The sequence below is a fragment of the Barbus barbus genome, assembly GCF_936440315.1.
Source record: "Barbus barbus genome assembly, chromosome: 36".
Classification (NCBI taxonomy): domain Eukaryota; kingdom Metazoa; phylum Chordata; class Actinopteri; order Cypriniformes; family Cyprinidae; genus Barbus; species Barbus barbus.
The window spans coordinates 7623655-7635146 of record NC_136714.1 but is presented as its reverse complement, the minus strand read 5'-3'; the positions used below and the strand labels follow the sequence as shown (position 1 = coordinate 7635146).

The 11492-nt window shown below is 37.3% G+C and overlaps 1 protein-coding gene across 1 annotated transcript; it reads right to left on the bottom strand.

Annotated features, from left to right (window-relative positions):
- Window positions 1-3684: 3684 nt before the first annotated feature.
- On the bottom strand, window positions 3685-6121 carry LOC306855574 (uncharacterized protein; the record flags this gene model as incomplete). Its single annotated transcript, XM_079394337.1, has 3 exons — window positions 3685-3986; window positions 5438-5584; window positions 5983-6121. 3 exons carry the CDS (start codon window positions 6119-6121, stop codon window positions 3685-3687), a joined length of 588 nt encoding a protein of 195 aa, XP_079250463.1.
- Window positions 6122-11492: the final 5371 nt, after the last annotated feature.

Sequence of the window (11492 nt, the reverse complement as noted above, 5' to 3'; positions counted from 1 at the left end):
GTACCTGCAGTGAAAATAATAAACAATAGAAAAACTGAGATGTGCAGATCCATCTTTGATCAGGAGATGAATGAAATAACGTACCTGTTTCAGTGCTCATTTTATAGCTTATCAGAAGGGGAGGGTCTTTATGAGAAATTGAAAGTTTAACATAAATAACCTTGGATTGAATAGTAACAGTAATGACAAGACATTATAAACTAATTGATCACACTGTGTCTACTCCACAATGTTAAGAATTAGATTTAAAAACATCCTGAATTCTGGACACAGAACTGATGTTAGCGAGCCAAGTCAAGTCACCGCTGATGTTAGCGAGCCAAGTCAAGTCACAGCTCATGTTAGCGAGCCAAGTCAAGTCACCGCTGATGTTAGCGAGCCAAGTCAAGTCACCGCTGATGTTAAAGAGCCAAGTCAAGTCACAGCTGATGTTAAAGAGCCAAATCAAGTCACAGCTGATGTTAAAAGAGCCAAGTCAAGGCACAGCTGATGTTAAAGAGCCAAGTCAAGGCACAGCTGATGTTAAAGAGCCAAGTCAAGTCACCGCTGGTGTTAAAGAGCCAAGTCAAGTCACTGCTGATGTTGAAGAGCCAAGTCAAGTCACATTTAATTGTCGTGAGTCAAGCCAAGCCACAGTTGATCTTCGTGAGTCAAGCCAAGTCACCTTTGATCATCACAAGTCAAGCCACATCTCTGCTGATCTTCCAGAATTCCTTCTCGTCTCAGCTGGTCATCCAGAATCTCTTCTCGTCTCAGCTGGTCATCCAGAATCTCTTCTCGTCTCAGCTGGTCATCCAGAGTCTCACCGCGTCTCAGCTGGTCATCCAGAGTCACACCGCGTCTCAGCTGGTCATCCAGAGTCTCACCGCGTCTCAGCTGGTCATCCAGAGTCACACCGCGTCTCAGCTGGTCATCCAGAGTCACACCGCGTCTCAGCTGGTCATCCAGAGTCACACCGCGTCTCAGCTGATCTGCCAGATTCTCACCACGTCGCAGGTAAGCAGCCAGAGTCTGGTCTCGTCCTGTCTGTCACCCAGATATTTAAGGTCAGTCCTTCGAGTTCCCTGTCTGGTATCCAGCGTGAGGGATACACCGCTGGTGTCTGCACGCGCAGCTGGTATCCCCAAATCCACTCGTTCTATCCCTCCTGTTCCTGAACTAACTATCTTGTCCGAAGTGCTTCCCATGATGGGGATCGTGCTTTGGTGTGTTTGGGCCGTGTACACCACCACAGAACTCCCAGAGATAGCGGCGACCACTATGATGTCTCCAGAGGTGGCGGCTGTTGCTGCAGAACCTCCGGAGGTAGTGACGCTCGTTGCTGTGTTCCCCGAAGCGATGGTGCCTGCTGCAGTTTCTCCAGAGGTGGTGGCGCATGCTGCAGAACCTTTTGAAGCAGTGGTGCTCGCTTCAGCTCCGTTTGTGGTGGTGGCGCCCAACAATACACTTCCAGTCCATCATGTCATGGTCAAAAGAACCATAAATGAGCACTGCCAAAAGGGCTGTCCCTGCACTCCTGTCCTGCCCTGTCACGGCTATGGAGGCCGTCTATGAATCCTTGTCCTGCCCTGTCACGGCTATGTAGGCCGTCTATGAATCTTCGTCCTGCCCTGTCACTGCTATGGAGGCCGTTTATGAATCCTCGTCCTGCCCTGTCACGGCTATGGAGGCCGTCTGTGAACCTTTGCCTTGCTTTAAACTGGCCACGGAGGCCAATAATGAACCGTCCTTTGCTCATGTCACGACCACGGAGGCCGTTTTTGAACATTTGTGCCGTTGTGAACCAGCCATGGTGGCTGATTATAAGTCTGTTTTTGAACTGTCTGTCTTGCCAGTTTCTGTCAATGAACTGTCTAATTCAGTCTCTGTCTATGCCCCCAGATTTTGAACCAGATCTGTCAGTCCTGTTCCAGCCCATGCTCCTTGGGGGGGGCTATGTCACGAATCCTGGCCATGAACTTCCATTTGTTCACCACCAGAGGTCACCCGCTCACCACATGGACTTTCACACTACACAGCACATTGGACTCCATTTCCCATCATCCATTGCACTGACGACACACACAGCTGATTACACTAATCACTCACAGCTGAGAACTATCACCCAATCACACACTTTATAAGCCCTGGACTTCCTCTCTGTCACTGCCGAGTATTGTATAGCGCATATCTTAGTGATAGCTACTCTACGACGCCTACTCAGTTGTTCTAGTCTAGTCTAGTCTTGCCTTGCCTGTTTCCTTGTGTTTTGATATCTGCCCGTGTCTCCTGGATTAACTCTTTGCCTTGCCCTTCGGACTCTGTTTGCTCCTCGTTTGGATCTTTGCTTGTGTACCTGGATTTGCCCATGCCATATGCCATACCTGTCTGCCGTCATTTGACCCTGCCTGTGAATTGACTATGTTTATAAATAAAAGTTTGCATATGGATCTGCATGTCTCACGTCTTGTTCGACCTTTAACAAGGCCTGTATAGTCATAGAAGTCATAGAATAAATTTACTTCGGAATAAAAATTTAATTTCTTTGACTAGGATTCTGATTTGCCTGAATAGTTGATTTAGTATTTTATATTAAGAAATTGTCAAATATTTTTCATTAGTATAAAACTTTCTCAATATTAAAGGTTAAAATTAACGGTAACACTTTATTTTGATAGTCCATCTGTTGAGACTCTACTAGTTATCAGTAGTCATTTAGTAGCATGTCAACAGTGAATCAGTTGACATTCAACAACATTGTTTCAACAGACAAGTAACGCACATTCAACTAACTGCCAGTAGATTTTAAGGTGCATTTCAAATTCTAATCTATAGATTTTACAAAAAGTGCCTGTTGACTGTCTATGTTTTTCACAACAGATTATTAACCAATAGTCAGCTAACTTTCTGTAGATTGTGTTACCATCTTCTAAGTTGTCTACCAACTACTCAAAATCAATGTGTCAGTTGAACGTCTACAGTCATGTCAACTTATGATCAAGACCATATTACATCATCCTTAATCAAGGGTCTCAAACATATCAGATTAATAAATATGTAACACCTAATTTTTAACAAAATTACTAGTTTAATATCTGTTGATAGTCAACTAAAGATTAGTTGGTTATCTGTTGCTTGTCAACTAATCTAAAGTTTACGATCAGCAGACTATTAGTAGGCATTCTCAACTAAACATTTGTAGATATATTTTAGGACCATCCAATTAAAGTGAAAAACAGTTGATAACAGTAGAAAGTCTATAAACTATCAATAGGACACATACAGTCATCCATTAATTACTTGCAACATATTTACCATTTGAAATGAGAAGTCAATACCAGACGATGCAGTACAATATAATAAACACTATAGACAGGACATTATAGAGAAATTTGTTTTATTAACAATATTTTTATACAACACATTGGTCACTAGGGTATCAGATCTAAACAGTCTGATTATATGTGGCAAATTTTACATTAATTAACATGATATGAAAAAGCTACACTGAGGGAAAAAAAAAAAGAGAGAGAGAATAAAACATGCTGCACATATGTCTTTACCATGTTGTCTTATTGGAGGTGTGGCATAGGGAAAACCCAACTTGAACAACAGCCACCACCATTTCAAATTATGAAAAATAAAACTTACAGAGTTAACAATAATCTACTTAAACTTATCTAGTTAACATCCTGTTGTCTACATTCAGTCTTTCTTGGCAGAAAAGGGGATGAGCTGTTTGTTGTTTTTCATTTCAATGATCTTTTCTGCCAGTTCACCAACTATTTTTTTCTGACAAAGTTGTGCTAGTTTCAAAAGTGTGTATTTACCCTTGAACTGGTCTAGGACACTTTTGTCTGCTATGTAAATCTCTGCAATTGCTGCCGTGTCTTTCACAGCATTTCTTGAAACGTGAGCTTTCTTGAAAGCTGTGGTCATCCTGAAGCCTCTTTGCACAAGTTTGAGGACCCGCCGATATCTTTTAACCACATCCGAGATTGAGGCAACTGAAAAGAAAACAATGTGAATAACTCACCAACTGTGTGTGTCTTTTGTGCTGTCATAGTTGCAGGGTGAGCCAGAGTGATTCACACATATTTTCTCTTTAAAAGGGAGGCTACAACTTGGATGAAAATATGTGTAGCTTATCATTTGATTCAGTCTGCAAATTAAAGCAAGACCATTTGCTGATTATTTGTTCTAAAAAAATTCTGGTAAACACTGACAAGAATAACTACAGGTTCACCTCATCCAGCCATAATAGGTAAGTGCATACATAGTGTATCTCTATTTGCTTCATTCATAACATATGTAAGAAACCTGTAATAAAAATACAAGCTAGATATGGATCATCACTGATTCAAGAAAAACAAACAGCACAGAATTGTGGAGCTCTGGCTGTAACAGAACAGTTAAGCTTTTGACATGTCAAAGGGATATTTCACCCCAAAATTAAAATGATGTCATTAATTACTCACCCTCATGTCGTTCCAAACCCATAAGACCTTCATTCATCTTCGGAACACAAATTAAGATATTTTTGATGAAATCTGAGAGCTTTCTGACCCTCCCATAGACAGCAAGTGTTCTATCATGATCAAGGCACAGAAACAGTCCGTGTGACATCAGTAGTTGACCATGGTAGGACCAGTGGAGGATCAGAAAGCTCTCATATTTCATCAAAAATATCTTAATTTGTGTTTAACGATGGTTTTACGGGTTTGGAACAACATGAGGGCGAGTAATTAATGACAGAATTAAAATTTTTGGGTGAACTATCCCTTTAGTGTCATGTCATTTAAAAGAGAGATGATAAGAGTGATGTTGGGGGATAGTATACATAATGCCTCAAATCCAATAAAAAGCACTTAGCTAAAAATAGAATAGAAATGTAGAGGCAGCAATCCTTAGGCTAGTGAAGTAATTTCAATTATTTATTCATGTTCCTTGCAAACAACAGTAATTAAAACCTAAATCTGTAAATATTATGGCCCAAATAAAAGACATTTATATGTAAATATAAACTGTCAATATTTTTGATCTGATTGATAATAATAAAAGAAAACACTCTGCAAGGGTTTGGCATCTGTTTATTGTTGATATTAAGCAGAGTTAAACACTGACTATAGACCTATAGATGGAAAAGGCAACACTGTTTTACTTCAATTACACATTTGGACAAAAAGCAGTGGCAAATAGTATTAAATTAAATTATTTTCACACATTCATGTCTTAATTTTTTATTCCACCTTGAGGATTAACTGCATTCGTGATCCTACAAATTGTCCACCTAAATATCTACATGTACTAAATGTAAATTAGGTACAAAATAATATTCTTATATATTATACTATTCAATAATATTTTTAAACATAGCTAAAATATTGTAGTGATACTGGCAGATTTCTTTTGAAGCCCACACAAGTTCTGGAGAGTCATCTGCTCTACCTGTACATACCTTGTTCTTGTGCAGACTTATCTTCAAGCTGCTTCTTGAGCAAGCCATTTTCCTCCTCCAGCTCATCCACACGAGACTGGAGCATCTCAGCCTTCTTTTTCCAGAGAATATGTTGTTTAACAGGCTTGAGTTTGTCCATCTTATCAGCTGAAAAACATGGCATGAAAAATTACTAATACATGTCGGTGGGGCGAAAGGTCCAAACCTCGTAAGCACAGAGTCAAAAGTTGTTTGCATTATATAACGTTAATTACGTTAGATCAACACAAGGAGAAACAACATACCCCCGGCCCCACCCCCCCCAGCTAGCCTTGTTGCCCCTGGTAATTATACCTTTTGGCTAGTGTGTTCAGACCAACAGATTTAAGAAAAAAAAAGGATGCATGAATTATTGAACTGACTGAATCACTTTAAATTGGATCGGACCAGCACGAATTTGTATCAATTCGCATCTTTTAATTGACTTTGTATATAACTTAATTGTGTCACGCGACATATCAGCGTCATGTAAACTTTTTTTTTCCTCATTTATAAACGCAACTTACCACTTTTGTTTGTGGAATCTTTTCCTCCTTCGCCCTCAGCATTTCCCCTCCGTGCCATTGCCCAGGTAAAATGCATGGTACCCAGCAGCGCACTGCTCCCATTGCCAGGTGAAGGGCGGTAATATGCTTGATCAAACATGTTATGTTTATGCTGAGAAGAAAATTTAGATAACGATTTTGGTTAATTAAGTAATATTAAAAAAAGAAAAAAAATATCAATATTTCAAGTGGAGTTAACTCTTATCATCTATACCGCCAAATGTATTTTTCAGAGCAAAGTGAAATTTAGTTTTTTTTTTTTTTTTTTTATTAATGCTTGAACAAATACAGAACAAAAGCGCCAAGGGTATACATACAAATAAAATAAATAAAAAGTATACATGCATGTATAAAGCCAACAAATAAATTAAAATAAAATAATGAAAGGCCTTACTAAATCACAATAAATTAAATATACCAAATAGATTCACAGTTTTAACAGCTTTTTTGTCAGTACTCTCCTTAATGGTGCTTATATAGATATCTAATTCCTTAAGTACCACAGAAAAAAGAGGCTTCTGATTGCTAAATTTACAGCGATGAATATGAAATTTAACAAGTATAATCAGGAGATTAATTATATAAGCCTCATTTTGAAACTTCTTGTCATAGCTCAAAAAACCAAATATTACATGTTCATATAGTAAAATAAAATTGCACAAAATTTTGTCATTTATAAATCTAGAAAATTCCCACCATAACCTCTTTGTATATTGACAATGCCAGAAAATATGAGGTACCGTTTCAGGGTGTTGTGAACAGAATGAACAATTTACATCTATATCTTCAATAAATCTGGTTAGAAAATGCTTAACAGGGTAATATTTATGCAATATCTTAAATGAAATTTCTTTAATTTTATTTGTAATGAGATATTTATTAGGTAATACCCAAACTTTCCTCCAATTAATATTTCTGATAAACTTAGACCAATAGAAAATAACACTTAGCTTACTAACAATTTCTTTTTGAAACAATAAACGTATAGCCTTATTATTTTTTTTCCTAGATGAAAAACAAATTCTGCCACAGAAAGTATCAGTAGGGTGAAGTAAAGAAGCATGTTTAGAGTATGAAATACCTCTACATAAAGAGACGATACTAGAAGAAATAGCTCCAAATACAGAGGCATATTCTTTTGGGGTTACAGGGAAATTAAAATATGAAAGAAATTCATCATAAGTCATTAAATACCCCTGAGAATTCAACAACTGTCCTACCAAAAGAATCCCTTTATCAAACCAGGCTTTCAAAAATATACTTTTGTGTTTATACAGAATATTACAATTATTCCAGATATAATATTGGTGTGGAGAAAAATTGTGCTTGTAAATTAACTTCCACCCCAAAAGTACTTGCTTGTGAAAAGCTGACAATTTAACAGGCAATTTTTCAATTTTGTAATCACACATTAACAAAAATGGGAGACCTCCAAGTTTGTCAAAAACAGTACTAGATACTGAATTCCATATAGAAGAAGGGTTTTTCAAGAAATACTTTAACCAGTTAATTTTGAAAGTGTTATTTAAGATTGAAAAATCTAAATAATCAAGACCACCATTTTTATATGAATTAACTATCACAGATTTTTTTATATAATGCACACGGTTTTTCCACAGAAAATTCAACATTGTTTGATCAATTATCTTATTTATTTTACTATCTGAATGAATTGAGGAAGCAACATAGGTAAGCCTAGAAATGCCTTCCGCTTTAGCCAGCAGAGCACGACCTTTAAGAGATAAATCTCTCTGTAACCAGATATTAAATCTACTCTTTACTTTTTTGACCACAGGATTGAAATTAAGTGAGATTCTGTCCTGTTCATTTTTGGAGATAGTCATACCTAAATAGACTGGAGCATCCTTTACAGGAATGTTACAAATGGATGTGTCACGACAACTCTTCAAGGCAAACAGTTCACATTTTTGTAAAGTCAAGCAAAGACCCGAGGCACTAGAGAAAATTTTTATATTTTTGATAGCCGACTGAATTTGACAAGCATTTTTTAAAAAAAGAGCCATGTCATCAGCCAACTGACTTATCAGGACACTTCTCCCTTCAAGTTGAATTCCTTCTAACTCACTTGATTTAATAAAATGACTAAACGCCTGAGCAACAATAAGAAAAAGATAAACTGAAACTGGGCAACCTTGCCTCACACCTCTTTTCAGATAAAATCTCTGTGTGGTGCCTTGACTTAATTTTACTGAACTATTGCCCCCCACATAAAGAGTTTTCATAGCATTGCTGAAATAGCGCCCAAACCCAAAGCGTTCTAAACAAAAAAAAATAAAAGGATGCTCGACGGTATCAAAGGCTTTAAAAAAATCTAAAAACAATATAAAACTATCATCTTTAATGAGATCAGAGTAATCAATAAGATCAAAAATAAGCCTGATATTATTAAATATATGTCTTTTCCTCATAAACCCAGATTGATTTTCATCAATTATTGAATCTAATACTAATTTGAATCTTTGAGCAAAAACAAGAGCAAATATTTTGTAATCATTATTCAACAAACTAATAGGTCTCCAATTATCAATAAGCAGTAAATATTTCTTGGGTTTAGGAATTAAACAGATTACACCTTGAGTCATGGTTGTAGGCAGTTCAGAGCACTTTAAACTTTCAGAGAACACTTCAAAAAGGAACGGGACAAGAATCTCAGAAAACTGCTTATAGAATTCAGCAGTAATTCCATCACTACCTGGTGATTTATTACATTTCAGACTTTCAATCGCATCCTTAATTTCAGAAATAGTAATTGGGGAATCACAGAATATTTGGTCCTCTTGACTAATTACATTTACTCTTCCTAAATGCTTACAAAAATTTGACATGCTAGGCTCACTAAATTTAGATGTGTATAAATTAGAGTAATAATTATAGCAAAAACTAGAAATTGTTTCAAAGTTATCTGTAATAGATCCATTAATATTCATTTTGGAAATAGAATTGGATTTAGCCCTAGACTTTTCAAGTTTAAAAAAATAAGCAGACATCTGCTCTCCATGCTCTAACCATTTTTGTCTCGATCGAATATAGGCTCCCTGTGCTCGCGTCCAGTACATATCATCAAGCTTATTTTGTAGTTCCATTAGGCGCACTCTCTGCTCATCCAATAAATTATCAGCAGGAATACTGGATAAAGATAAAATCTCCTCAACAGTTTTCTCTTCCGTCTGACGCTTTGATTTAGCTATTGTACTACTACATTTTCTCAGATATTTTCCAATTTCAAATTTTAATAATTCCCAATTACATTTAAACAATCCTTCACTTTTGGCTTTAACCCAATAATAATTAATTAGTCTTTCCGTTTCCTGTTTAACTTCACTTAACTTTAGCAGAGAGCTATTCATTTTCCAGTATGAGTGCTGCCTGTTGCAGTTTGCATTTGGAGAAATATTAATTTTAATCGAAATAGCTTTATGGTCAGTTAATGGAGTTGCCATTACATTAACTTGAATATTATTCTTATCAAAATTATTAGAAACAAGCCAAAAATCTATCCTGGAACATCTAGAGCCATCCTTATTACTCCAAGTATACATAATATCATTTAAACTTTTTTCTCTCCATATATCAATAAGATCAAACCTGTTCATAAACTGCTTTAAATTAGAGTTTAAATTTGAGGGTCGTCCAGGTGGCCATCTATCAATCGATTCATTCAAAACAACATTGAAATCACCTCCTAAAATTAAATAAGCATCAGGAAATTTATATAGCCAATGAAGAAGTCTCTCCTCTAACAAAAATAATAACTGGTCATTGTCTGATTTACTATTATATCCATAAATATTAACCACTATAAAAATTTCACTGAAATTTCTCAAAATTAAACAAATGAAGTGCCCATTTTCATCACATTCTGAATTCAAAACGTCACCACCAAAATAATTTTTCAGACAGGAGACCCCAGCTGACTGTACTGATCCATGAGACAACCAAATATCGTTGCCCCATTGTGAACGCCAAAAATTCACATCAGAGGCAACCGAATGAGATTCTTGGAAGAATACAAAATCAACATTAAACCTTTTAGCAAACAAAAACAAGGCCTTACGCTTGATATGTTCTCTTAAACCCCTGGCATTCAAAGAAATAATAGAAAATGACATAAACAACTAACTCTAAACAGGAAAGAACAAAGAAAAAAACTTATAACCTAATTAAACCTACGTAGTTATATGAAACTAAGTTTGGCAAAAAGGTCAAAAATGTGACATAGCACCATATAAAGACTTTTAAGTGCAAATAAGCCTCTCTTATTCAAAACAGAAAAACATAAATTTTTGGTAACGCCAATAAAGTTTCTGCTCCATCCATTAAAACAAGGTAAAGTTATATCCAAAAATTGTCATGTTATATAAACATATAACTCCAACCAATTAAAGGTCAGTTCAGAACGAATCAAACAGTAGAGTCTGATTTTATCTCAGCTGGTGAGAGTAACTTCACCTTCCCCTTGTACAAAGGCTCTGGCTCCGACAAAATAAGCCGTCTTTCCAGCCGCTCGAGCCTTTTGAACTTCCGGCCATAACTTCATTCTTCTTTCGCGGTCTCCTTTCGAAAAGTCCTCCCTAAACTGCAGACCTTTGTCACGCAGAAAAGAAGAATTTCTGGCTGCCTTCCAAATGGCATCTCTGAAGGTACGCGTAGAAAACTGGATTATGGTAGCTCTAGGCCTACCACCACCGCTGCCCTGTTGTGGTTTTCCGAGACGATGAACAACATCGACAACATCTGGAAGTTTTTCTTTTTCGCTGGGAAGCACAGCCTGACAAATCCTGACGACTTCAAGACGGATGTTTTCATCAGCCACCTCCGGGATACCTATGAGCTTCAGGTTGCGCCGTCTCATGTAGGTTTCTAGATCATCCATTCTTCTTTGCATCTGACTAATTGGTTGTTCAACCTGATCCACGCGTCGCTCTAGGGACATCACCTTTGCTGCCACGGACTGCAACTCGGATGTCACAGCATCCACTTTTCCATTCAGATCGGAGATCTTTTGCTCTATTGTGTCCGAGCGGCAGTTGATCAGCTGCATTATGTTGTCTAACTGAGACGAAACATCAACATTCATATTTGCAATGGCAGCTGCCTTTTTCTTAGCAGCTGGTGACTTGCTTGGAGTAAGGTTAACAGGGAGAGCTGGAAACTCCTCTTCGGCCAGGCTAAATGAATCCTCCTCGCTCATAGAGGCAACATAGTCATGCCCACAACAAACGCTAACGAGTGAGTTTGCGCTAGCGTTAGCATTTGTAGCTTCTGAGTGAGCCGAAAGTCTTCTCTTACGAACCATGGTGAGGCAGAATGCAGTCGTCAATAATTAAAACAAATCGTATTAACCAAATGAAAAACCGAAATAACTACATACAGCTTATTTAGCAACAGCTATAAAGAAAGTTGGTGCAAGCATTCAAAACTGCGTCCGCTCAGGCTGCCATCTTGGTCCC